The following is a 27979-nucleotide window of genomic DNA, read 5'->3' on the forward strand; positions in this document are numbered from 1 at the left end:
AAAACTTTCATGGCAATCCATCTAATAGATGGTGAGATATTTAGTAACATTTTAAGTCCCTATATTCATCATTTATAATCAGTATATAAACGTGTAACGAATAGTTTACAGACTATGATGTAGATGTAAGCAGACATAAATGATTTGTTAACAACTATAACTCCTCTTGTAGGCATCCATTGGTGAATACTGCTGAGTAAACATATAATGAATCAATGACAATACAATTAAAAATGAGATTAATAAACTGAAGGACTGCTACTATCTTTGTTTGGCTGGAATCAAGAGTCCAAACTTTGAGGGTTAAAAATTTGTTAGTGAGCTTTTATATTCAAGCGGTATCTTGAAATGTCTTCAAAACAGTAATATAAACTGTACGTTTTCTAAACTTCATGTACATTATTATTTATATACATGTTTATCTTTCTATATCTTATTACTTAATACAACTAAAATTCTACAAACCGGAAGTGGAAGTTTTTTCTGTGAGTGACGCCTCTTCACAGCATAGACGATCTTCGTTACAAACATGGCAGCGAGCAACGACGCTGAAGTCCGCTTCCGATTCAGATTTAAGGGGAAAGTTAAGGGAAACCTGAGTTGCAGTGCTGATGCTCTGTTTTTCTACACCTCTTATTGTTGTGAAATAGTGTTAAATATTTTAGGTAAATTAAACTTGAATAAAAGGTTATCATTTGAGTTAGTTAGTTAGTTAGCTGCAATTTGAGATGCAAAAAAGTATATAAATAAAATAAATATATAAAATAGCTCTATTTTCTGCAGTCTGTTTACGTCTCTATATTATAGATGCTACTTGGTATGAGAGCTGGTCACAGTACTCGCTCCATAGATTTTTTGCCTACATTACCTATATCTGAATTTCGTACTCTCCTTCTGTGCATATTCTCACACAGGGAATGAGTCGACACAATAAAAACAAATTTGACTGAGACATGAGTTTGACTACATGACAGGAACAATTGCGGCTCCCTAGTGAAATCTGTACTTGTGTTAGATGTTTTACAAACCATATTTACTATGTGATACCTGTGTGAAAGTAAAGGAAACTATTTGACCAGTCTAAATGTAGTGGTTCTTAATCTGGACTTGGTCTGATGTGGTCTAGATGTTAAAAAAAAAGAAAAAAAGAAAAGTGAAATCTCCAAATTTGACAGTGGGTTTCAGACAGCGTTAAGGGTTTACCTATAAGGTCTAACGCGCCTCCACGATAGTAAGAGGTGCATGACACTGATCGGTGGCTCAGCAGTGTGTCTTAAATTTCCCTTAACTTCCCCTTTAACCTTGCCTTAACTGCCGAATCGGAAACTACGAATCGGAAGCTGACTTCATCGGTGTCAGGGAACATGTGAATGTCATGCCAGCTTAATCCACTACCTGAATCTGTTCATGCCTGGTTGCTTGTAGTTATACGTGAAAGTTGGCATGTAAATTACATCTTGCGGGACTGTGCCTTCGTTCACCTCAGACAGCTCAGAATCGGGAAGAATCTGACTTAGCTGATTCATTAACTAGCCTGCTCATGTTAGCATTTTAGCTTCAGACGGAATCGCAATGGATCCTGACCAACAACTGAGAAATGTAAGTCACTCTCGCATTCACTGACAGCTACATTCAGTTTAATTGCAGGTGAACACACGTTTGATAGTGAGCTTGACTGGATGTGTCTCTTGCAGCTGCGGGATTTTCTTCTGGTTTACAACCGCATGACTGAAATCTGCTTCCAGCGATGCACCAGCAACTTCAACTACAGAAACCTCACCATGGACGAGGTAAAGACTTATTATACATATATACTGTTGCTGCTTTGATTGTTTTGCCCCGCTGCATGTCTCATCATCTTTACTTAACCTGCCCTTTCTCTGCTGGTATATTACATGGCCAAAAGTATAAGGACACCCCGACAGTACACCCATTAATGAAACTGCTGAGCATTTCAGTCCTAAACTTTTGGCATGAATATGCTCCTCAGCCTCTGTACAGGGGATTGCTCCCATTCAGCCACTGGAGCATTAGTGAGGTCGGGCACTGATATTGGGTGATAACGTCTGGCAAAGGTGTTGGATGTGGTTGAGGTCAGGGCTCTGCAGGCTAGTGACGTAGCATTGTTCATGGGGCACAGGGGTAAACATTTCCATTGATTGCAACCAAGGGCCTAAACCACAGAAGAAAAAACAGACCACATATGAACATGTCTACATACTTTTGGCCAAATAGTGTATGATGAACACATACTGTTGTTACTGACTTATCAACTCTGGTTTCTGATGCCTGTCCAGGAGCGCTGTGTGGACAGCTGTGCGGGGAAACTGATTCGGTCTAACCACCGCCTGATGGGCACCTATGTGCAGCTGATGCCTCGGATGGTGCAGCGCCGGATGGAAGAGATGGAGAGCAAGGCTGCAGAGAATGCCAAGGCAGCAGAGGCAGCGACTTCTGCATCTATAGGGCCTCCTGCCGCAGAGGCCCCACCTGCGTCTCCAAGCCCCTTCACCTCGTCTCCATCCCCACAAATACCTGCACTGTTGACCCCTATAGCGACTGATGTTGGACCAGAGGCCCATGGCTCAGTCTTAAAGCCAGCAGGATTAGATATTCCAGTTGAACTGGAGGCTGCTGTGTCCAAATCCACAACAGCCACTGCGGCCAAATTATCTGCCGCCGCACCACTCACACCTGCAACTGAAACAATAAATACTTCAGTACTTAATAAAGCTGACAATGGACCATCTTATACTGCAGGCTTTCCTCAGCCGCCCATAGCTGGTTCCCAAACTGAGTCTGTTAGCTCAGTGCCTGTGTTTATGCCATCTAAACCAGCCTTATCAGAAAATGCTCTTGTGTCGACAGTCGCTGCACCTACAGTCTCAAAATCCACAGAGAGCCTGTCGGGCCAAGAGAGAGCCCCAGAGGTTCCCCCTCTGTCAGGCCAGTAATGATGCCCAGTCCGGGTCAGTCTCAGCTGGTCAAACTGTTCCCACCACAACCAACATAAATCTGATGAGTAGCTCATTAATGGCAGTCCCAAACAATGATGTTATTCTCTGTATTGCTGAAAAGAATAGTTGATTAATGGATTGACGTAAATTATAAAATGACTTAACCGTTATATATATCATCATGTCATGTCATATATAACTTTTTCTAGCTGCAGGCTCTCCAAGGTGAACATTTGTTTTCCTTACATCTGTTTTCATAGTGTAATTTAAAAAGTCTTTGAGGTTTTGTTTTTCATTATGTGATTGACAAAGTTAGCAACATGAAGACCTCATTGTACACTCTGCTAACTTGTGACTGGCAAAAATCCAGGTGTTAAACTCTCTGTTGTTTAGTCATGAAAGGCAGTAAAAAGAATTAATTTTTAATATGTGTATATAAGCGTGTCTGTGCAGTGGTGAGAATATTGCCAGTCAGATCTCCACAGTGATCAGTCTTCAGTCTGCAGACCTGGATTGTGGAAGCTTGATCACATTTGGACTTAAGTCTGGACTTTCAAAAGCCTGGACGGCTCAGTCTGATTATTCCCCAAACACACTCAGTCCTGATAATTGTTTTGTAAGTTGACACAGCAACAGCAAAAGTGGTAATTATCAGCAATAAACAAGAGTATTCAATACCTTTTGTCAAGCTTTCTTCATTTTAAATGCCCCAGTGACATGTTGTATTTGTTATTTGCAAACATTGAAGGCCTTCCTGCTGCCGGATGCCCTAACACAGCAGTGGGCTGGGGCGTATGCCACATGCTCTCATTGCTGTGGGTGTGAATCCAGTTCATGACTTTGTCACATATTATCACCTCTCTCTCCTCCCATCATTTCCTGTCTTTGCACTGTACATGTTATGTTCTCTATAATCCAGCAGCAAAGGCATGGTAAGAGATCTTAAAATGGTATTCCCGGTGGCTTTATTCCTCTACCACAAGCTTTGTGATCTGTCAGCCAACAGCTGTGACAGTCCAGGATTGTAGAAGAAATTTGTCTCCTTTAGATTAAGTATGAACATGGTTGGTTCAAACCATTGTTTGGGTGATATGGTCATATTATAGTCAGGATGTTTAGCTGCCCTGTTGCTGTAGAGTTGAAGCCAATGAGATTTACAGTTCCTGTCAGGAACCAGCTAGTAGAAGAAAACAGATTTGGTAATTTCTGCAGCACATGGAATTGCAAGTGTCATTTTACTAAAAAAAAACAGAAACTTTTTAAAGTCTCTTTTGGAATCACTGATAATCAGTCTTGTGAGGTACTGTTTTAGTTAATTGATGCACTCTAAGGACAACAAATTGTAACAAAAATATAAAACTTGTTAAACTGTAAATAACAAATATTGCAAATACAACAAAGAGGCTATAAAGTGTCCTTAAAGGCTTTTTTTATAACCATATTTAAGGTATCCTTTAATAAAGATGTTTATGTTATGTATTTATGTTAAAAGAACGCAGATTCAGCAGATATATGTTTTGATTTTGTTTTTTAACTCTCAAACTTTGATATCAGTATCAGGCCCAAAAATCCAGTATCGGTCAGGCTCCAATTCAACATGAACATGCCTTTCTCACACTAGATAATTTGTTTTGTCATAGCAGGAAAAATACAGGTGGTACCAACAACATTACCTATAGATCAAGTGTCCCAGCGAGCCGAGACAGTGAGCCAGCATACACAGCGCCAGGACCCTGAAACTGAAGCAAAGGCGAATGGAATTCATTTGAAATTAATTTTATTATTTACACCTGTGCTTTTCCTACTGTTACAATGTGACACAGTCTTCTGGGAAAAAAGGGTTGTTATATTCTAATCAACATTTATTACTGATAAAACATAAAGGCTAACCAATAACTCAGAGTGTTGACAAGTTTATTTTTTCAACTGCAACAGTTCCTAATCAGTACACATGGGCCTTTTTCGTGGAAAACATTATAGCATACCACAGTAGGAAATGCACAGGTGTACATAATCAAATTAATGAAGGCAAAACACTTAAAGAACAGACCCATCGTTAATGTTACTAGTTACACCTGTGCTTTTCTTACTATGACAAATTAAACATGTCAACACCTATCTTGGTCAGAATTCTTTATAAGCCAAACCACAGTTTTAAGGTGCCTCATCAAAAGTGTTTTTGTAAAAGGAAAAGAGAAATAGAAAAATGTGAGCAATGTGTGTCACTAGATTTTAAACTCTTAGATTTTGATATTGGTATCAGCATCAGTCAGGCCCCAGTATAGGCTATGAATTTATCACAGATAGGCAGATATTACAGGAAAACAAATAATAATAAAAAGACTTTAATTCTTGTTGATTTTCCTTCCTTTATATTCATGTGTCTTCATTAGTTTTATTTTTTCATATATTTAGAAAAATAAAATGTTTTTAGAATTTAAATTTGCCTTTTGATACATCATAGTCTTAAATTTATGCTTACATTTATTCTGTGAATGCATTCTTTCATTAAAAAAAAAAAAACCCACAGCCACCTCACCTACCTTATCTCGTCATCTTCGGCCCCATTTAGTTTTACCCTTGGGTGTAGCGTCATTGCATTGCCTCCAGCAGGGGGCACTGTCGTGTGAGAGTCCCCGCACAGGGCAGAGCCAGTAGCGGAGCTCCTCTAACTTCTCACCAGTAGCTGCCTACATCAACTCCGAGGAGCGGGGCGTGGACTCAGACCGACCATTCCCTGCTCTTAAATTTGAGGAGACGACCGACTTTCGGGGGGAAAACGGAAAAAAACGAAACTGACAAGAAATCGATCGTTTGGCTCCTGGTAAGAGTTTTGAGAACGCGTTTGTTTGTTTAATAGTTTTGTTTCCTTTGTGCTGGGGAGAGTTTGTAGTGGATGTCCAACTTCACTTTGACTTTTTAACAATAGATTTCAAAGTGATCCAACAGGCCAGCACATCCGATTCCACGGAGGAAGATAAAGCCATGGGGAAATGTGGGAAATGTGATAAAATGTACAGCTATTTAAGTACTTGGATTCACAGTTTTATAACTATACACTACTAATCAGTATAAAACTTAAAAGACTGGATTAAAATGAGAATGAATGTCTAGTAATATACTATAAATGTACAGTTAGGCTCACTCACGAGGGGATAGTGTTCTTTTCATCACACATTAATGTCACAATATGGACATTAACTTAATACAAGTCAACGGAGGCTCAGAAGACAGTGAGTAATGTCTGTTTACCTGCATGTATCAGCCCCCCAGGGAAGATGCACAGTGTGTAGCAAAAGAATCTGTACAAACCATAATAGGAGTCTTTGTTTATCACCTTTTGCAGGCTACATGCTCCTGATCTTGAAAGAGATTGAAAGAGCAAAGAGTCAAGCGAGGGAACCTACAGCATAGCTATGGATGACATCTTCACACAGTGTCGAGAAGGCAACTCTGTGGCTGTTCGTCTGTGGTTGGACAACACAGAGAATGACCTCAACTTGGGGTAAGCGGATATAACTGCACACACTCCCCTCAAATATGAAAAGGTTGAAGATGACTGCGTTACAGATGACTATAATGCCATTGCAATAACACATGGAGTACAGTGGCTTATGATTGGAGCAGTCTTTAAAGCAAACGTACCACATTTGGTATGGTAGGTGAGCGATTCTCTGCTCGTGTGTGTGTGTGCATACAAAAGCAACCCTTGGCACATTAGAGGTGGACAAATAGTTTCCATATTGTGCTCTCCTTGCAACTCCACATACTGCTGAACATCACCCAGCTTTGGTAATTCCAGTCCAGTTTGTACTTTTTTCCCCTTTTCTTCTTGGATTTCTCTCCTCATGATGTCATCTCTAAAAACTGTGTGTGTGTGTGTGTATTAAATCAGTGGGTGATTTTGGGAGGTTGTGCGGTGACATAAATGACTCAGACGACTGAATATAACCTGAAACTCATCGCACACTGGACTGAAAAACACAGGCAGACTTTAGTTTGTAGTGCTGAAACAATTTGGTTGACAGAAAATCAATCAAAAGCACATCTGATAGTCAGGTAATTGTTTTAAATTGAATAACTGGGATTTCATACTGTTGGTCTGACAAAACAACCACTTTGAAGATGTTTTCTGGGAACAAGCGATGGGCTTTTTTTGACATATTATACATTAAAAAAATAATTAATTAATCTAAAATGGAAACGATTAGATGAATTTATAATACTCATGAGTTGCAGTCCTATTAGATATACAGAGCACTTCTGCCTGTTTACATAATTCCCTTGCTAGAGAGAAGCTAGAAGACCTCACTGCTAAAGACCTTTGTTATCTCATTCTTGGGCCAGGCCATATATGTGCAGTTTGTTGACGTTGACTTTGAGGGCTGCAGAGCTGCTAGCCAACCACGCAACAGCCAAGGCCATTTCCTCTCTTCAACTCCATACAGGGCCAGGCCCTCGCTGACAGAGCTTCTCAGGCAGCTAGCTGCAGTCCCACATAAACATCTGAGAGACCAGTCATTATGCTGGAGGCCTTGCTTTGGCTGTTAGTCTGAGGAGGCTCAACTGTGTGAAGTGGCCTTTTTTTTCCCCCTTCAGCGTAACCAATAATATGTACTAAGTGTTATACATTGGAAAGTATGTCGCTTAGTAGGAATTAAAATTTTAGATCTCCCCTGGGAGCGAGCAACACAGGAAGACACATGAAGAAAAAAAAAAAAAAAGGAGAGAGAATGTGTTGCTGAGGATTCCACTGTGTATTTTCTACTCTGTCATTCCTGAGTTTTTTTCCCTGTTACTTTTTATAGCACACAGGGTTGTGCAGACTATGAACTGTCTGTCGACAGTGCTGGATCAGAATTGACAGAGAATGTGACTAACTGCTGTTTCACTTTAGTGTGAGCTAGTACTGCAGCCATTTCCTACAGACTATACAAGCCCTCTTGAGTTTTATTATTAAATATAGTGTAAAGTTTGTGGCTTTGCAGGGAGTTGTGAGAAGCCCCAGCAGCTGCCTCGGGTTCAGCTAATGTAAAGGACTCAATTGGGTGAAGGGGGCCAGTCACACGTAGGTGATAGTTTGGCTCCTTGCAGACTGCAGCAGTGCTATGTACGCTGTCTGTGTGTTTCCGTCTTTGAATATGTTAGCAGGCATTCCAGCTTGCACAGACATATTTATCACTAGGCCAGTCATCAGATGGGTAAAGGCTGCAGGCAGAGCAAGGAAGCATGTGCTTAAGTCTAAATAAAGATTTGTAGGTTGAGGATGTGAGAACCTGTGTGAGTGTCAAAGAAAGAACGACACAGATAGTATTTTGTCAGCTGACACATACTTAGAGTTGTTAAGAGAGCCCACCAGCAATGTCATACACACGCGTCAAAGCAACAAAGTACGTCTTTACCTCTAAATGTTGCCAACCTATGAAGACAATCTTGTTAGATTTTAAAGTGTTAAAAAGCAGGTCTATCACAGCTTAAAGATTGCCAAGCTAATTATCTTAGGATATCTCCTTCTTTGCTCTTCATTCTCTTTGTGTTTCTTGTGCTTTAGTGATGACCATGGCTTCAGCCCCCTCCACTGGGCATGCAGGGAAGGGAGGAGCGGTGTTGTTGACATGCTCATCATGAGAGGTGCTCGTATTAACGTGATGAACCGTGGTGACGATACCCCATTGCATCTCGCCTCCAGTCATGGACACAGAGACATCGTGGCTAAGGTAAACACAGTCAGACATACATATATGGTAACAACTGGGCCGTGTGTGTGTTGTTTATAGACTGTCTGAGGGGAGAAAACTTGCCCCTGTTGCTCCGTTTTCTAACTTTCTAACTTTGTGAATGCCAGCTGATTCAGTGCAAAGCAGACCCCAACACAGTCAACGAGCATGGAAACACACCACTCCACTACGCCTGCTTCTGGGGTCAAGACGAAGTGGCAGAGGTTAGTTGAAATACACACACAGAGATTCTCCACTTCTTTTTTAAAAAATGTATATAGGTTCTTCCAGTCCAGAACCTGTGCTCGTAATCCAATCTGTACATACATAACACAGTTTAACCCCTGGTTTTAGGACTTGGTGGCCAGTGGTGCCCAGGTGTGTGTATGTAACAGGTATGGACAGACACCTCTGGATAAGGCCAAGCCTCACCTAAAACAGCTCCTTCAAGGTCAGAAATTATTTGTGGGCATTTTAACACATTAAGAGGTTATTCATATGAAAGAAGAAAATCATAACGTTGGCAAAACTCAAGTTTCACCACTTTATTTTGTTTTGTTACTTCTTTTTTTGCGTATGTGTTTAGAAAAGGCAGAGAAAATGGGCCAGAGTATGACCAAAGTCCCCTATAAGGAAACTTTCTGGAAGGGCACCATGCGAACACGACCTCGTGAGTATCATTTCATTAAAAGGAATGAATCAACATCTCAAATCAGGATATTTGTGTGATTATTTACGTTTCTGCTCTTACAGGTAATGGGACCCTCAACAAGCAGGCTGGTATTGATTATAAGCAGCTTTCACTCCTGGCAAAGATCAATGAAAATCAGTCTGGAGAGGTCAGTTGCAGTCAGTGTTTACAGTTTTTTTTTTTGTTTTTGTTTTTTTCAGCTCACCTGTTGTTTACTAGACTATGATCATTTGCTCTGTCTGCAGTTATGGCAGGGCCGGTGGCAAGGGGATGAGATTGTAGTGAAGGTGCTACAGGTGAGAGACTGGACCACCAGGAAGAGCAGAGACTTCAATGAAGAGCATCCAAAACTAAGGTTTGTTAATGTGGTTAAATATGGTGTCTCCACGCAGAATAGTTACATAAGGATTCATTTATGGGCATCACTGGGTCATGTGCTGTCAATCTGTTTGCTTGCATAAACTGAGGCTAATACATTTGTTTTTGCTGTTTCTCTCTCTTCATATCCGGGTAAACAAAGTGCTAATGTGATGTTGGATGTGATTGATTAGTGGTGATTGAGGTCAGTGGTGAATAAGGACTTCGGATCTTGTGCAATGAGCAGAGGATTTTTTTATTGTTAGAGGTCAAAGGAATGAGTTTTGGTTGGTGTTGCCGTGAAATATTCCTTGGCCCTCTTCCCCATGTCATGTGTCCTGCTCTACAGTGTGAAAAACCACAAACCTCCTTCTGTTAGTAAACATGAATTCCACTATGGCATGAAATTAACTTAAAAATGGAACCTTATTCTGAATCCTGTGTGCCATTATTGCATTGGCCCATGTTGATGTTCTTGTATCAGTTTGTACATTATGTTTTTACCTGCCAAATCTTTGCCCAAATGGCAAAGAGTTGCACCTTTCCTATGTTGACACGTGTACAGACAATAGCAAGAGAGGATTTTGTCGAGCTGAAAGTCAACTCAGACAAGCATGTTAAGACAGGTTTAGCGGAGCCCGAAGAAGGACAGCTGCATTCAGTGAATCATTATTGATACAATTACGGCTGTGTGACGTACATATCTCGAATGAGCTACTCACGAGCATGTGTGACAGGTACTATATCCGACCAGATTAGCATATTACCTATCCTGGACAAGCTTAGTCAGTCCCACCAGCCTCAGACCCTCATGAAGTGAAAAGAAAAACTTGCAACAAAACCTTAAATAGAACAAGAATGAGAGAAACCTCTGAGCAGGCCAAGTCAGAGAATGATCCCCCACCAGGAAGGCTGAGTGTGCAATAGGAAGAACTTGGCAGTGTGATTCCGTGTTGGCTTCAGTTCTTGCCCTCTTTTGGGAATTGATGCCAACGTAAAAGTACAAAAAAAAAATCAGAGGCAACATAAAATCTGACATGGATTGCAAAAATGAAAGAGCTTCAGATAAAGAAAAACTACTGTTCAGCTTAACTTGTAATGGTGCACAATAATAAGGATTGTTGAAGAGTTTCCTTCATGCAGCGAGTTATAGGAGACATTTCTTATCTTCATGTTCTGAACTGGTTAATTCCTTATCAGCTGAGAAAGACTTCCCTTTTTGAAGAAGATATAAATGCTTACTTTTGTCTTCCTTTTTTTTTTTAACATTACACACATGTTCTTGCTCTGTCTGTCGCGTCTCCCTAGGATCTTTTCTCATCCAAATATTCTGCCTGTTCTCGGGGCCTGTCAGTCGCCTCCATCCCCTCACCCCATCATCATTACCCACTATATGCCTTACGGATCCCTCTACAACATACTCCACCAGGGCACTAGTAAGTAATTCAAGCACATGTATGAAATGGAAATGGATAAAATTTGCATTGAGGTTTATTCCATCCCCAAAGCACTATGGCTGAGGATTGCTACTGTAGATGGAGGACATCACGCAACCATCTTCACCCCACTGTACTCTTTACTTTTCCCTCCGGCCCTTCTTGTCTCCTTGTCCTCCTCTGTCTTTGTCCTCCCTCCCTTTCTCAGCTCTGGTGGTCGATCAAAACCAAGCAGTGAAGTTTGCATTGGACATTGCCAGCGGCATGGCTTTCCTCCACACCTTAGAACCAATGGTTTCACGGCTTTACCTCAACAGTAAGCACGTCATGGTAAGTACCGTCTTTGACCACTGAAAGATCTTAGTCTATTACTGCCACTGGCGCTAACACACTATTAAGCTGATGTGATGAATTTGCAGATTGATGAGGACATGACAGCCAGAATAAGCATGGCAGATGCAAAGTTCTCCTTCCAGTGTCCTGGTCGTATGTACTCTCCAGCATGGATGGCCCCTGAAGGTAGTTATTCATTTTTGTTCCTGTTGGCTCTCCTCATTCCTGCCTACATCCTGCTCCCATAATACCTCCATAGACTTTATGAGTCATACTGTACTATATAATTTAGTCCCTCTTCAGTGGCTGTCAAGCTGTTCATCTGGTGTGTTGCCCAAGTTACAGGATAAAAACAAACTCTACGAGTTATTCCATTATGTTTTATGGTTTTCCTTGTCCCTCTTTTTTTCAGCCCTGCAGAAGAGGCCTGAAGACATCAACAGGAGATCAGCTGACATGTGGAGCTTTGCAGTGTTACTATGGGAGCTGGTTACCAGGGAGGTCCCCTTTGCTGACCTCTCACACATGGAGATAGGCATGAAGGTAAGTGGGTGCAGCATTTATGTACCCACAGGCCTACACCATATGTTCACATCCAGTATCTGTGTATTTCTTGGAAAAAAATACTGCTTAAAAAATGAAATGTTGAAAGTTATTACAATATTAACACTGACTTTGAATCTCACTTTCCATTTCCCAGGTGGCTCTCGAGGGTCTTCGGCCCACCATTCCTCCAGGGATTTCACCTCATATCTGTAAGCTAATGAGGCTCTGCATGAACGAAGACCCAGCCAAGAGACCCAAGTTTGACATGATTGTCCCCATCCTGGAGAAGATGCAAGACAAGTGAATGCAACCGCAACAACTTGTGCACTCCTGTTATTATGTTTTTTATCATCAAACCACTCTTTATCTTCACTTCAATCATGTATCTGCTAAGCTGCTGTAAATAATGTCAGAGACCACTTAAGCTACACAATCCAAACAATAAGTATTATATTGCTTTTTTTGTATAATTTAAATTTGAGGTATAAATGTTCTTTAGCTATGTTGCTCTTTTATTATAGCTTAAACTGAAATGCTGGCAATCTTTTCAGTCCAGTGAGGGTTATATTCAGTGATGTGTCAAGACACAATTGCTCAGAAACTGATCCAAAGAAATGTGTTGCTTTTCTACACATTAACAAATGCCAATGCAATAAATGTTTTATATTTATGACAAATCCTTGTTCTTTTATTTTGAGACATCATCTTTCTTAATGATCATGTTAGTTAAAAAAAATAGCTTACTTAGAGTAATAGAGTAATAGAGTTGAGCTTACTGGAAAGTTTTCGACCAAATCCTGTGGCTTTCTTCAGTGGACGCAGTTTGCTGCTGGGCAAACTCTATCCACTGATGAAGGCCACAAGATGGGGCTGAAAGCTCCAGCTATGATTGATGATTATTCAACTGTCAAACACTATTTCCACTCACCTGCAGCTCAGCTTACTTGCAGATAACTGCTCTTTTTTGGGAGCTGTGTATGACAGCAAATTAAATCTCTGATGGATTTTATAGCAGTATCATATTTATTTGGCAGTAGATGGGAGTAGAGGTAACTTGGGGTTATGATTGTTTTTGTACTAGATTGTATGACTGACATGATGCAGCTTGAAAGGGAAACAAAGTACAAACATGCTGATCAAAATGGTGATGGTGGGGGGAGGCTGAAAAGTCAATGCATTCTGCTCGCAAAAACTGCAGGTGTAATTAAGTGATAACTCAGCTGCGGTTAATGTCACAAATATGCTCGCGGAAGAAAGGAGAGAAAAAAACTTGGGCACGTGATAAGTCAGCTGACTTTTTGTGCCTTTCACAAGATCGCACAGTGAGCGTCGTATCATAACAAGCAGTGTGCTGCAGACTGACGGGCTCGTCGACCTTGTTCCCTCTGCTCATTGTGGAGGTGGAAGCACGACTGTCTTCAATCTCCTGACCTGCCTGTGTTCACTGCTCCAAGTGGGGGAGACGACGACAGCACTTTTTTTCTGAGGTACAGTGGTAAAGGAGTAGCTAGCTAGCTACTTTGTTACCAGGGTTTTGCCGGTTCACATACAGTGGAAAAGTTTGTGTCTGCGGGTGTGTGAGACTCATTTATTCTCAAAGCTAAGTGTTAAGTTAAACCACTTCCTTGACGCCCCCCCGCTTTTTGTGTGGTTTTGTTCATGTCTTACCCAGTGGCTGCCGACAAACACTTCTCCGGGGGACACCTGCTGTCAGGACAATGAGGCTCCCCACACTGATGCCCTCTTTGGGGCTCATGACCTGCACACTGGTGCTAATGTTGCCGCTGTTAGCGTCCTGTCATCCAGCACGGACCTCAGGACAGCCCAGCCTGGTGTTCATGGAGCAGTTTAGCCGTCCACGCCTCGGATTTAATTGGAGAAATATCACCTGCCCCCTGTGCAAAGCAGTCTTCACCATCCTTGATATCGCCCTTCTGGTAAAGTTTCTAAATGTTTTACCCAGATTACTAAAGAGGATGCTGGTGCTCATTACAAGGCGTGACATCCCATGGGCTTTTAAAATAGCTCCTATAATGAACTTAAATGTAATTAAACTGAGAAAAGCTACAACCAGTAAAATCATTCAACTGTAGTTCAACCAACCGCGACCCGCGGTTAAGTCCAGGAAGTCAGAAATCTTAACTTGTTCATTAGCAGAATAAAAGTATAAGTAGTGGGCAAACAGAGGAAAGGAAGCATGCACTGGTGTGAAAAAACTAAACATTACAGTAATTCTGACAGCATATCTGCTTCACACACCTAGATAAAAATAATGCACATGCTGCCTTGTTTTTCAGTTTGTTCTGCAACTGTTCAGAGAAGTGAAATATTGTCAAGAGAAGTGTCGATTGGACTTTACCGTCACTCTGGAAGCGGCACTTTTGGTTGTGTCGCATTGTGTTTCATCATATCGAGGTGTTTTGTAATATTTTGTCTGCAAACATCATTTTTACATGAATGATGATAGACTACACCTCTCAGAATAATGCAAAAACAATTCAACACATCATTGTTAATCCTGTCTTCTGTTTGCTCACTTCTTTTTGTTCTGTCTATAACCAGTTAAAGGTTTCTGACAGCCTAGTCTGAACTATGGGCTAAATTATTGCTTCATCTTTTGGTAATATTTCACTGATTGCTGTAGTGTCTGTCAGTTTGAAAATTACGTAATTCAAGATAATTTCTTTATCTAATTGTGATTCTTCATTACAATGTGATGACAATAATGTGAGTAATTCACATTTTGTTGCTTAAAGTGCACATACTGCTTTGAATATAGGTTAACAAAAATGTTATTGTGACTTCTACAAGACAGGGTTACTCAAGTTTGCAAGCAAATGCAGCATGTGACACTAAGGGCCCCATATGGAGAAGGACCACTTCTTTTTCTGTCCCTCGTAAATGACATAATCTTTAGCACAAAATTTATACAGCATAAAAATCTGCTTGAGATATCTCAATCATATGGTCTCTTTTTGGACCTCAAGTGTTACTGTTGTACATTAGCTACAGCTGTTGTTCTCAGAAACGCACTTTCCAAACTGTTTATTGTTCACATTCAAAGTGTAACTATTATACTTAAATGCTGCACTCATTCAAGAGTGTGACTTGTGCATGTTATAGAGTGCCATATTGCGGCTTAGTAAATTGGAATTTTCATATGATTCAAGCTCATTTCAATTTTGTTGCTTTTTCAGGAAGTTTGAGGTTTTAACTTCAGACAGTGAAGCAATATTTTTCAATCCATTTCTTTGATTCTGTTCTGCCTTTTTGTAACCTCTCCTAGAGTGATACAAATGAAGAGCGAGTGGCACGTGCAGTAGGTGAGGCATGTATCCGTCTCCATCTGGCTGATGAGCTGGTGTGTCGAGAAATAACAGAGCTGTTCAGGGATGACTTCATCCGGGCCCTGCAGGAGTCCCTGCTGTGGCCCAGTGAAGCGTGCGCCCTGCTGGTGGGGCCTTCCTGTGGCAAATTTGACATCTATGCACCCTGGAACATTACCTTGCCAAAAGTCCCTAAGCCCCCTGTTGCACCACCCTCTCCTCCCAAACCTGGCTCTCCACAGAGCAGGATCCTGTTTTTAACTGACATCCACTGGGACAAGGTGAGTGTGTGCTGTTAAGAGGATAGTCAAAGCAGAATTGTACTGAAGTAATTATAGCAAGTGCTGGTTTACAAATCTTTTTAGATGTGTGACAACATCCTAGATTTTTTGTAGCGCCTTTAAAGTTGGTCTTTCTGAAAGTAGGTGCTTTAAATGCAGTTTCATGTTGACAGGGTTATACCATCCAAAAGGTTGAAGTTATTGATTTACTTGAAAGGATATTGGAGGTTTCCCAGGAAATCTGGAATGACTAAACGGAAAATGGGGGTGGCATGATTTTGGTCACCTGACTTTGTTTTGGATCGAGTCCTGCTTTTAAAAAAAAAAAAAAAAAAAAAAATTATCTCCACTGACAGGAGTATGAAGCCGGCAGCGCTGCAGACTGCAAGGACCCTCTGTGTTGTCGTAAAGACTCAGGCTCTCCCAGCTGGAGGCGGAGAGAGGCTGGGTACTGGGGAACCTACAGTAAGTGTGACCTGCCTCTGCGTACAGTGGAGAACCTCCTGGAAAATGCTGCCAGAACCGGACCCTGGGACTGGGTCTACTGGACCGGAGATATACCAGCACACAATGTTTGGTCTCAGACCAGGAAACAACAGCTGTCAGAGCTTACAGTCATCTCCAGGCTCATCCACAAGTAATTTTCCTTTAAGATCAACTTTGAGTTTTTTGGCACGTGATAATGATAATTGCTCGTTTCACACATAACATAGTGCATGTGTAGTCCTGTTACTACTGCAGAAAGCTTTACCAGCAGCTGACCTGTCAGAGTAGTTTCTAAAAGAATAACTGATGAAACATAGTGTTGAAAATGTCAGACCTGTCAGCCATGTTGCGGGTGATCAACAGCTGCTATTGGATTGTCTGGATAACACAGTTGCTTGGATTTAACCTCCAATGCTCTTGTACTCTGACTCACAGCCTGTTGATTGTATTCAGGATGTTTATGTGATGTTTGTCATGTGTTACCTGGAATTGATCCAAATGGCTGTTGACTCTCTTTTTTTCTGTTTTCTGTGCAGGCACCTGGGACCTAATGTGACAGTTTACCCTGCCGTAGGAAACCATGAGAGTACGCCAGTAAACAGCTTCCCACCACCCTTTGTACATGGTAACAGATCCTCCGCCTGGCTCTACAATACAATGGCAGAGGAGTGGTCAGCATGGTTACCAGAGCAAGCTTTGATCACTTTAAGGTTCTTGATATTCATGTTTTATTTTATCTAAATGCAAAACTTCTGTTATTTGGTTGTGTGTTGACATTGTTGTGCTGGTCAGGTCACCTTGTAGATAAGACGTAAATGCTGTTTCTAAATGAAAATGAACGTCAAGCAGAGGGTTTATTTTTAGATAAGTAGGAACTGTGTTTATGTCAGATGCTGGTTCTTCACCTTAGCTCTAACTCATTTGCAAACAGAAGTGGTCACATTTCACAGAATATTGTTCCCTGTACAAAGATTTTGGAAATTTGTCCTTCAACTATGTCTGTGGGTCTAATTTCAGATATGGAGGATTCTACACAGTGGAGATTCAGCCTGGTCTGAGAGTGGTGTCCCTCAACATGAACTTTTGTGCCCGAGAGAATTTCTGGCTGATGGTGAACTCTACTGACCCTGCTAACCAGCTGCAGTGGCTAGTTCATGTACTCCAGGCCAGTGAGGACAAGGGAGAGAAGGTGAGTAGAGCAGCAAAAACAAAAGATGACATAAACACAGCAGAGTACGGGAAGGTTTAGGGTTGAAAAGAAGACTGAAGGGTAGTTTGTTCACTTAACACTATCAAACTGAAAGAACACATATCATGTCTTATGCTAGATCTGGATGATGACTTGCCATCTTTTTCATTTTACTGCCCTCTAGCAACTGGTGCTGAGCATGACATTGCAATAAAATATATTGTTTGATTAGTACAATAATCATCCTCTAACTGGTGTCATTTTCTCCGGTATTTAGGTACATATTATTGGTCACATCCCACCTGGCCTGTGTCTTGGAAGCTGGAGCTGGAACTACTATCACATTGTCAGCAGGTAGCTGCACTGATCATTTAACCCTAAAGATGCACAATCCCAGCACTATTACAAATTGAAGTTGTAGTGCAGTAAAGACAACTGCTGTAGCAGTGTCATTTTGTTCCCTGTTTACTCTGCGTTGTCACTGAGGGAAGGAGATTACATTCTCTGCACTCAGCAGTTATTTCTTGCTGTGTGTGATTGTTGGTGAAGTTTCAGACCAGACTGTAATGCGGAACAATCATTTCCCCAAAAATGCTACTTGTCTGTTGTAGCTCCCATCTATATTAAGTGTAATTTCAGTTTATTGTAATCAATCCAATTTATCAGTAATTTGGTATCATTACTAATGTGAAGATAATTAAACGTGGTTGACTTGTTACCAACAACACTTGTTTCACTTCCGCTTGTGTATTTGCATGGACAGAAGTTGCATCCTGTGGTTTTGTGTGTCTGTTTTCGTAAGCAGGACTGGAAGCTTTATTTTGTATTTTATCTTATTTTTATATTTATTATATATACAGTAGTTACAGCCCGACACTGTTTGCAACTTATCAGATGAGACGGGTTGTAAAGTTTTCACTAATTCTTTTCCCCAGATATGAAAGTACAATTACGGGACAGTTTTTTGGCCATACACATCTGGATGAATTCCAAATGTTTTACGATGAGATGACGCTGACCCGCCCATTGGGAGTGGCATTCATTGCTCCCAGTGCCACTACTTATGTTAATCTTAACCCAGGTGAGTTTATAAACTAGTAGAGTGATCTCTTAACATTTCAAAAGGAACAAACAACACAGTTAAATAAAAAATGTATTGTTTTTCTCTTTCCAGGATACCGTGTCTACTATGTTGATGGGAATTACAAAGGTAGCTCTCATCTTGTGCTTGATCATGAAACCTACATCCTCAACCTCACAAAGGCAAACCACAGTCCAGGTGCGCCATTCAACCCAGAACCAAACCCGAAATGGACACTGCTGTACCGCGCCACTGAGGCCTATGGTCTTTCCAGTCTGTTCCCTTCTGATTTCAATGGGCTGATTCGGACCTTTATTAATGATGACCGAGTTTTCCAAAAGTTCTGGTACTTCAGACATAAAGGACATGTGTCGGAGCCCTGCAAGGAGACCTGCAAAACCACAGTGCTTTGCTTTCTGCGAAGCGGGCGCTATGATGAGCTGGAGCAGTGCGACCTCCTCAATGGTTTTGGAGGAAACTTGGTTAAGGCTGCCAGAAAAACTCTTTGTTGATCTGAGGAAGTTTGGACTGAATGATTGGATAGGGAAAAAGCAATAGGACCAAAAACGAAATTGAGCCAGAAAAAGTTAATTCTTCCTGTTGCTGGTGGGTCAACAAGGATTGTTGTATGTTTGTCATTTATTACTGTAACAGTTTATGTAGATTTTGTAAAACCTGAGGGTGAGTCTGAAGAGTTCTGAGTTATGCCTTGTGTTGCCAGTAATGTTTTTACAAAAACATTTCACTTATTGTGCTTGGCAACAGGGCTTTGGGTTGCCTGTTGTTGTTTAGCAATGCCAATTGTGTTAAAGCTGCTTTGAAAGTGTCCAGTATGATGTTCTGTTAAATGCTTGAAATGCACAAAATAGCAGGGGTTAAGTGCTTTGTTCAAGATTGTCATGATTTTGTAGTGAGTGCCTTGTGTCAGGGAGGATGGGTTTCATAAAATTTGGATGCTTTCGTCAGATTTTCTCCACACAGGAAATTTCATCAAATCCTTTCTTGGGACATAGTCATGACTTCGAAAGCAAACTTTCCACTATCTGACTTTTTTTTTTTTTTACCTGTCCCACAATGCAATGTTCATAGGATTTGAAGATTTGTAAAACCATTCAGTAGGCCACTGACTTTATTATTTGAGGACTGAGTTTTGCTAAGATGTTTTGCAGCATACAGGATCTAAACTCCAAAAATTTTGACAGTCCTCTGTGGGCACTGTTGTGGAGATTTCAGTCAGGTTCTACCTTAGTATCTACCTTAATGCGTGACACCATCTGCCTCAGCAAAGAAGTCTTCAAACCTAAAAGAGGATCAGTATTTCTCACTGAGGTTTACTTCTGTCTGCACTTTAATTCTTTTGTTGGCTAGTTAACTTCTAGGTTTAATAGAGAACAATTTTGATTGACCCAAAGTGTGACAAGCTTGGGAAGAATTTCAGATCTTGATCTAAATGTGACCTGTGGTGTAACATGAGCATGACAAGAAATGCAACTTGTAAATTGAGCAATAATTTAAAGAGATTGTATAAATTATGAGTAAAAGATGAAATCTGATACACTTCTCCACTTATTTGTTGTGAAGGAAAAAATACTGATTACAAATTAAAGGGTTGTTTATTTTTTAGCAATACATTGGTTAAAATTTTTCAAAAGTAAAAGCAAATACTTTTCAGCACTTTTTCTCTCTATTGTACGAACTGAGTTTATCCACTGTGTAGTCGTCTCCAGAAGTCATGACAAGAACAAAAATTCACAGCATATAATCCCTTTTATTGGCAATATTTACACAAATTTCGCCCCTTTCTCACAAAAACTTTCAAACCAAATAAAGCTACAGATGTCTTCAATTCCTGCTGCCTCCAAAACATAAGCTGGAGCTGTCCCATCACACATAAGCTGGAGCTGTGTCACATCATTCTATGAGCCTCTACATAAGAAAACTTGGTACTGTTTCTCATGTCATCCTTTGTTCTTGTAAACTCCCCTGTGGTTTCCACTGCTGCCTCACAGAGTACACCCAGGTTTGATTCCATCCACTAATCAACCACTCAGTACATAAAGACATAGCTAGACGTGGTACATTACAAAATGGCTAGTTTCAATTTGACTAAATTGTTCAGAGGGGATGACTTGCTCCAGCATTATAGTTTTATCAGGTGCAAATGTTTTTCTGATTCTTTTTTAGATATTTCAGTGTTATTTTAAGACATACAAGAGTCACATATACAGATATCAACTGATTCACTGGAAGACGTTACTAAATATTTGATGCTACTAACTCGCATATCTCTTCTTATACATTTCAGGTCATGAGCAACACTGCAGTCTACATGATTTGACTTGGTGGAGGTAACTGGTGGTGGAGGTAATTTATGCCTCTTTAAATTTAGCATTGAGCTCTCGTTCATTTCTTCAGTTGGTATTAGATCTACTAGTCTCTGCTCACCACCCATCATTAAATGTACAACTGTAACAAGCCATTTTCTCTTCCTTATTGTTCAAAAGGGCTTTTATTATGGTTCTGAGAAGAACATGGTGACACCAAAGTCGTTCTTGTACAGGTCCCAGGTCTTGGGTTTGTGTGGGTTGTCCAGTTCCTCCCTGGGTAGAAACAGTCTGTGGAGAGTTTGGAGGGAATGCAGAGTTTACAGTCAGAAACTGAAATTTTTGAGTCAAGAGCAACAGAAAGATTTGCATCAGGGAAACAGAAACATACTTGTTATCCTCTATGAAGGAGGTGTTGAACCAGAAGTAGAATGGAACATCTTCATATCCTTTTGGAAGACCCTAAAGGGAACGATAGGACAATTAGGCTAAATGTGAACTTTTGCTTAGATATGTATTTGAAAGGTGTAAAGCTAAGTACTCACAGCACTTGATTCAAACATGACCTTCACATCTCCTTCAACCACAGGCCCGTCCTGTAGGCTGATGACTACTGCATTACTGCCCATGTCGGGAAATACCTACGAAACACCAGAGATACGTTGCCCACCCAATCTACAAACTGAATCAGTACGACCTGATGAGTGTATGTGCCTTATGTGTGAGTGTGAGTCTTACTGTGCAGTTCTCCCGTTTGGCACACACACATTGAAATACCAGCTCTTTTCTCACAATAATCTTCACCTTGAGATCGCTGCCATCACCTTTACCCACACCTGGGTAAGAGCACACACAACAGATATTAACACAGGCACAAAAAATAAAAGTTTTAAAAGGATGAAGTTAGATATATTGAGTGCCCTCCTGGTTGGCTGGGTTTTACCTGCTATGGAGTGGATGCGGATGCTCTTGATCCTGAGGCTTTTAGGTGGAGGCAGCTGTCTGTCGAACTTGGTTTTCATGATTTCATAGTACCCCACGTACCGGCTCTGTGGTTCACACAGACACAACAGAGATAAATCATCTTCATTGTCTGTGTTTAAGATTTTGTGAGGGAACTTGCTATGATACTGCTAGGTGATATCAAGCCATACAGTAAAAATAAATAGTGATTTTCAATAATCTATTTCTCATTAATAAAAAAAGATGACAGATGTACAAAGATAATAAAAATAACAAAGGCAATAACAATTTTTCTTATTAAATACTCAATTTAAGCTGTTAATCATGTTATTCTGATGTCATAAATGTATGTCTGTAGAAAAATAATACGATTTAAGTAAAAATGTGTCCTATGTGTTGCTTTTACTCCTGTCTGCCACAGTGCATTTTTTTTAATGCTACCACAGGAAGGCGCCAGTCAGAATGATTCAATTCTACACATTGCAGCTTTGAGTTTAGTCCTAAAATGGCAAAATTACTTACAATATAGTAATTGTAAATATGGCCTCTGATTAACTTGCTCTTACCTGAGAGGGAGTCTCTACTCCCTGAAACTTGGAGCTCCGACTCTTGTCTGTCCTCCTCTCACCGAAATACTCCAGACTGTCCTGTTGGACAAACAGAAATTAATGTAAAGAAGTAGTCTGTAGTTGCTAACTCATCAACCCTTGCTTGAACAAGTCTCAAACTTGAAAAAAATGTACCTGTGCACTCTCAAACTGGTCACTGTCAATAAGCCAGGCGCACACCATGGTACCTGTGCGTCCTGTCAAACAGAGCAAAGAGTGTCTTTGTTTAACTCAAATAATTGACGATAAATACCATAATGAAACAAGTAGGTTCGTCATCACCTTTCCCTCCTTTACAGTGAATTGCAATGATGTTCTTGGGATCGGCGGACATCCACTCCCTCACGTTTGCTGTGTATTTCAGCATGTCCCTGAGACAGACAGTAGAACACACAGTGATAAAGACGCTGAAATTTGCTGACAAGATATTGTACAAATGATGCTTGTTTGTGACACATTCTGTTTCTGTGTGTGTTCACAATGCCTTAGAGAAATGTTTGCAGTCAGTACACACGCCTAGAGCGAATGTGCAAATGTGGTGAGGAAGTTCTTCATGGTTATATCAATAACACGCAATTACAACAAGCTGTAATCTAAAGGCTTCATATGATTACAAGCAAAAGAAGGAAGAGAAACAAAAAAGATGACACATAACTAAAGAAAATGTTACTTACTCCAGGGAGGGGACGTTGTGGTCATCAATGAAAACCCGCTCAACTTTGTAGTGGAAGAACTGAGGGTCGTAACCTTTCTCACCTGGAAAAAAAAAAAGATGATACATGGTTTTTGTAGTTTTATAGAGAGAAAGAACACATGTGACGAGAAGAGGTGCTAACTTACTGCACAGGTTGTAAACTTTATAGTGGCCTTCATGTTTAGTGTCCAGGAATCTGGCCACGGTCTGTGCAGAAAGAGAGGAGGAGCAGGCACCAGCGAAGGTGTGTATGAATTCTTCAACAGCTAGGTTAACAATGCATATGAATGAATTAATTTTGATAAATGTATAAAAAGTGGGGTAGGCATGCTGAAGCAGAAAACAGAGACAGTCTGTGTCTGTGTGACCCAAGTCCAGCCAGATTTACCTCAATTGGATTCCTATAGAAGGACTGCTTCCCAGAAGAGGGGAAAGACATGGCGATGACCCGGTCTAGAAACGTGGGTAAAGATGCAAACAAATGTTCCACTTCTTAAAGAATTTAATTTTTAGTGATCTCTTGTTTTATTTTGTGTAACACAGTATGTAACAATTACCTGTGACATAGGTAAGGTCAAGGTCAAATCCATCCTTCTGATAACGTCGCTTGTTCTCAGAAACCTGAGAAAAACAAGAAGTCAAGGATCAGGAAGTAGTAGACATCTTCTCTCTTATTGCCAACCCAATTGCCACACAGCTGCAATTCTCCAGAGGACTTTAGTACATCAGATTTTCATAGTTTTCTGTGTTTCTGTGGTGTGACCTCACCATCCTCCTGGTGACCTTCTCCAGCTCTTTCTTCTGAGCTGCCAGTCTGAAAACCCTCACCAGGATTATTATTCTCAGGAAACGAAGAAACGTCACCACCCTGAAAAAAAAAAAATACCCATGAATATGAACATCATATAATATGTATAATAATAAAACACAGTTACAAAGTGCTTTGCAAGACAAGATAAAAAATGAAGGACAAACACTGGAAAACAATTTAAAAACAGTTTAAAGTCTATACAACATTGGGGAAGAAATATGAGCAAAAGGGCTACAAATGAGGTACAGTAAAATAAAAGAACATTCTAAAATGAGCAAAATAATCAATATAATAAGAATCTTCAATAAGGTCTTCAGCTGTGATCGTGGGGTGGCTACCAGAGCTTTCGCTGAAGACCTCAGGTTGGTATAGTGTCATAAGATCTGAGATGTACTTACAGTAGGTGCAAGTCCAGAACGGGCCTTAAAAGTCATCAGTAACATCTTAAAATCAGTTCCAGAATTTACTGTAAGCCAATTAAATGAAGCTAAAATGGGAGTAATGTGCTTTCTTGTTTGGCTTTAGTGAGAAGTCTGGCTGCTGCATTTTTGGATAAACTGTAATTTATGTTGACTCTGACTTATGGTGGCTGAGACCTGTAAAGAGAGAGTTACTGTAGTCCAAATGAGAGGAAATGAAATCATGTATGACGGTCTTTCTACTGGATAAAATTGGACTGGTCTTGGAGTGTCTCTTGAGCTGCAGAAAAACACGACTGAACAGCTGTGTTGACATGCTTCAAGCTAACGTGGTTATCACAGGTGACACTAAGATTTTTACAGCCATCTGCTAGGGCAGAGCCCAGGTGCTTTGAGGTATAAGCAATAACTGTGTCAGGGCCAACAGTAATTACCTCAGTCTTATCAATATTTAGCTGAAGGAAGTTCTGGGCCATGTAGCATTTGAGGTCAATGATGCAGTCAATGCGTTTATTCATTTTACAACTGTCATCTGCATGACAATGAAAGCTGACATTATGCTTGCTGATGACAGGCCCCAATGGTAACATGTATAAAGAGAACAAGAGAGATTCAAGGACAGACCCCTGAGGTACGCAGGTCATCTTCACAGAGGATGACAGGGATTTACCAATGTGTGTGTGTGTGTGTGTGTGTGTGTGTGTGTGTGTGTGTGTGTGTGTGTGTGTGTGTGTGTGTGTGTGGACTATGGCCGTGTAGGTCTTTAAATCAGTATAAGATTAATAATGAGTATCATTACAAAAGGATCTCCATGTAATCAGGGCTTAACCTAATCATTATAAATGCAAATTTAAATATTCCATGTACTTATATTATTCTTTATTTACTATAAAGGAACCAAGTGTCTAAAAAAACTGTATGAGCCATGTCTAGTAAGATTTCATGCAGGGGAGAGAAGAAGTACCTGGGGATGATATTGACGCCCGAGAAGTCAGTGAAGGTGTAGATCATGGTGACCACCAGGGTGATTACCACAACACAGGCATCTACGATGTTCAGCTTGGAGCTGAAGTACACTTTGAACCTAAAAGGTCGCACAAGACACTTAAAACATGCTGTTGAGAAAACTGCCTAGGTCATGCAACAAGCTGACTGGATTTATTTAGTGACACTGTGCTAGTCCTTTTAGTCATTATGTTTGCCAAGGACCAGCCCAGTACATGCCATACATTTCCTGTTGAGCTTCCTCTTCATAACGTCCTGTCTAACAGATAATCACTTGGTTTCTGCTGACACAGGACTCTAGGAATGTTTGCATCACTGAAAATTTTCTTGCTCTCACATTCACAAGCAAGCGGTTCTAGCATGGAGGAGAGCTTACAATATACTGTTACTGTTACTTTTAACACAGTGTCATCTAATAATTAACATTGGCAACTTCACAAAAGTAAGATTTATTGCAAGAGTGCAGGGAATATGAAGAATGCATTAGATTGCACAAGTGTTGGTACTGTATCCACCCACGACGTGTATAATAAACACAAAATTAAAGACTGGAGGGGGAGTTGCCAAGATCATAAAAATTTGTCTAACCCATATGACTTCTTGATCATGACAGGGTGCTGACTATCATAAACTTCCTTTCTCAACTCACCCTTCCACATAGACCCGCAGGAGAACGTCGAGGAGAAAGAAGAAGGAGATGACGAGGGACACAGCCTCTAACGCATCTCCAACCTCTCTGTTCTTGGCTGGCAGGGATATGTCCACAATCACCAGGACAATGTCCACTAGGATCAATATCATTCCAAATATACTGGAGGAAAAGACATAGCACCATCAACATCAAACACCATCAAGGAAATTAAAAAAAACATCATAAGCAGTTATCACTCAAGGTTACACAATATCTCTCCAAAGGAATTCCCAAACACACTCACCGGAATCCGAAGGACATAACAAATGGTGATATCTTCTTCCGGATATTGCTGCAAAGGAGGAAAAAGGGTAATGCTTGTTGTTACAGGTGAATGCGCTTCTGAAAAAAGGGATGTTTACAACGCTGTCTGCAGTCAAAAATGTATAAACTTACTGGTACATTGTGTCTGGCACCACACTCTCCTCCTTTCCATCATCGATCTCCACTTTAGCATCCTCCATCTTTGCTACGTTTCTAAGAGATGGGTAGATAACACAAACAAGACTGACATCTTAGCAAAAAACAACACAAAACCATGCGAAACAGTCACATGTAAAGCAACAGCTGCAGTTCAAACATTACAAGGTGCTGTAAACACACACACACACACACACACACACACACACACACACACCCACAGATAAAAAGGTTAATATTCCTATGAAAAATTACCCATTTACACCTGAATCCGACCCTGGACTGAAATGGACAGACATGATGTGTGTGTCCTACTTCTGGCTTTGCTCTGAACGTGTTGTCTCTGCATTTGAAAAAGAAACTAAGATTAAAGATTTAAACTCCACTGTTCGGCATGTTGCTGCAGGGTTACAATGTAAAACAGACAGGGAAGACAAGGACAAAATCGTTGTGTCCTGTCCTAAATTAGTGTCTATTGATACCAGTCTCTAACGTACATCCTGTCACTGATTAAAAGAAAGAAACAAACACTTTTATCCTTGAACTGATACTGAGGCTCCAGGATTTCATGCTTCCTTGAACTAATTACACAGAGAGCGTTGCTTTGATTAGCCGTTAATGCAAAACCTACTAGCAAGAAATGAGCAACTGGTTCCAGGATTCATTATTACCTCTAGGAAAAATGTAAACGACCAGCAAGATTTAAGAACACAAACCACCCGCTTTCCAGCTCCTCTGTGCCAAACACCTTCCCTCAGTCCTCTCCTCTCCTTCCCTGGAGTGTTTTGTTAACCCGCGGACACAAAATTAGTCCTAAAACTTGCTAAACTCACAGCGTGTGCCTGCTTACCGTTAGGACTGTCATTCGTGAAATTATACGACAGTTTGTCTTGTGACTTCATGTGAAGAGAAAGGAAGACGGTTCAAAGGTTAACCGGGTAGATTTTTTTCTGTCCATCCACTATCCCTCATAGTTTTTGCAAACGTAGCGGTTTCAGACTTCCTGGACTTCAGTAGAAGACGCTCAGCCCTTTTTTCCCCTTCGTTACTCTTTACTCATCTTTCCTCCTCCGGCCACTTTCACACCAGCAGTGACTGAGCCTGACCATAACCTTCCTGTGCAGAGCTATTTTAACCGGTTTTAACTTAAAAAGTAGGCCAGCAGGCTGCTACATCTCCCTCCTGTCTCTAACATCTGGTTCTAATTCAATGTGCATTCCCAAACGCCAAATACTCCAAAGTAAAACAATTGCCAGGTTAGCTTCTTTCTTTTTTTTTCTTTTCTTTTTTTTTTTTGTTGCGAAAATAGTACATAATGGTAATTATATTTGCTGAAATAATATTTTTCAGCTAAATGCAGAGTACATTGGAAAAAGTCCAAATTTAGTCTAAACTACAGGGAAAGCATGAATCAAAGTTGAAAGAGTTGAGAGGGCTAACCCCTTCAAAGTGAGGCAATTCATGCAGTTTATCCTATATAACACTAGTAGTAAAATGTATTTGTGCTGCTGAGTCTTTTCAGAAACAAGTTTTTAAAGTGCTTCGAAAAGCTTACATTGGTAAAAAAAAAACAATAACAAAAAAACAACAACAAAAATAAAACAAGCAAACAAAAAACTGCATAGAATTATTTTATTATTATTA

At 40.5% G+C, this 27979-nt stretch overlaps 4 protein-coding genes across 7 annotated transcripts; 3 read left to right on the plus strand and 1 right to left on the minus strand.

Annotated features, from left to right (window-relative positions):
• The first annotated feature begins 1340 nt into the window (after window positions 1-1340).
• Window positions 1341-3634, plus strand: timm10b (translocase of inner mitochondrial membrane 10B). Its single transcript, XM_022762635.1, has 3 exons — window positions 1341-1599; window positions 1695-1790; window positions 2298-3634. The coding sequence occupies exons 1-3, from the start codon at window positions 1573-1575 to the stop codon at window positions 2952-2954; spliced, it is 780 nt and encodes a 259-aa protein (XP_022618356.1). The 5' UTR covers window positions 1341-1572; the 3' UTR covers window positions 2955-3634.
• Window positions 3635-5655: 2021 nt separating this feature from the next.
• LOC111234414 (integrin-linked protein kinase-like) lies at window positions 5656-12708 on the plus strand. The gene is made up of 13 exons (XM_022762494.1): window positions 5656-5781; window positions 6304-6462; window positions 8509-8674; window positions 8803-8898; window positions 9029-9125; window positions 9261-9344; window positions 9428-9513; window positions 9611-9720; window positions 11031-11158; window positions 11367-11488; window positions 11578-11677; window positions 11904-12034; window positions 12192-12708. Exons 2-13 carry the CDS (start codon window positions 6374-6376, stop codon window positions 12339-12341), a joined length of 1359 nt encoding a protein of 452 aa, XP_022618215.1. The 5' UTR covers window positions 5656-5781; window positions 6304-6373; the 3' UTR covers window positions 12342-12708.
• A 671-nt stretch (window positions 12709-13379) lies between these two features.
• smpd1 (sphingomyelin phosphodiesterase 1) lies at window positions 13380-20061 on the plus strand. The gene is made up of 9 exons (XM_022762356.1): window positions 13380-13524; window positions 13710-13974; window positions 15324-15644; window positions 16001-16281; window positions 16667-16840; window positions 17148-17319; window positions 17597-17673; window positions 18255-18400; window positions 18494-20061. The coding sequence occupies exons 2-9, from the start codon at window positions 13756-13758 to the stop codon at window positions 18910-18912; spliced, it is 1809 nt and encodes a 602-aa protein (XP_022618077.1). The 5' UTR covers window positions 13380-13524; window positions 13710-13755; the 3' UTR covers window positions 18913-20061.
• Window positions 20062-20148: 87 nt separating this feature from the next.
• On the minus strand, window positions 20149-27343 carry LOC111234336 (phosphatidylinositol 3,4,5-trisphosphate 3-phosphatase TPTE2-like). Of its 4 annotated transcripts, none has more exons than XM_022762358.1 (19): window positions 27186-27342; window positions 26591-26678; window positions 26312-26392; window positions 26160-26207; window positions 25874-26035; window positions 25184-25303; window positions 23758-23857; window positions 23547-23610; window positions 23378-23442; window positions 23136-23196; window positions 22970-23051; window positions 22578-22666; window positions 22431-22492; window positions 22254-22334; window positions 21668-21773; window positions 21463-21560; window positions 21270-21365; window positions 21116-21186; window positions 20149-21015 (listed from the first exon to the last, which is right to left on the minus strand). In XM_022762358.1, exons 2-19 carry the CDS (start codon window positions 26632-26634, stop codon window positions 20913-20915), a joined length of 1533 nt encoding a protein of 510 aa, XP_022618079.1. In that variant the 5' UTR covers window positions 26635-26678; window positions 27186-27342; the 3' UTR covers window positions 20149-20912. The 4 variants fall into 4 exon arrangements, with proteins under 4 accessions (XP_022618079.1, XP_022618080.1, XP_022618078.1 ...); XM_022762359.1 differs by lacking the exon at window positions 27186-27342 and adding an exon at window positions 27052-27174; XM_022762357.1 differs by lacking the exon at window positions 27186-27342 and adding an exon at window positions 27007-27174.
• Window positions 27344-27979: the final 636 nt, after the last annotated feature.

Source organism: Seriola dumerili, unplaced genomic scaffold, assembly GCF_002260705.1.
Source record: "Seriola dumerili isolate Sdu_G_001 unplaced genomic scaffold, Sdu_1.0 BDQW01000449.1, whole genome shotgun sequence".
Lineage (NCBI taxonomy): Eukaryota > Metazoa > Chordata > Actinopteri > Carangiformes > Carangidae > Seriola > Seriola dumerili.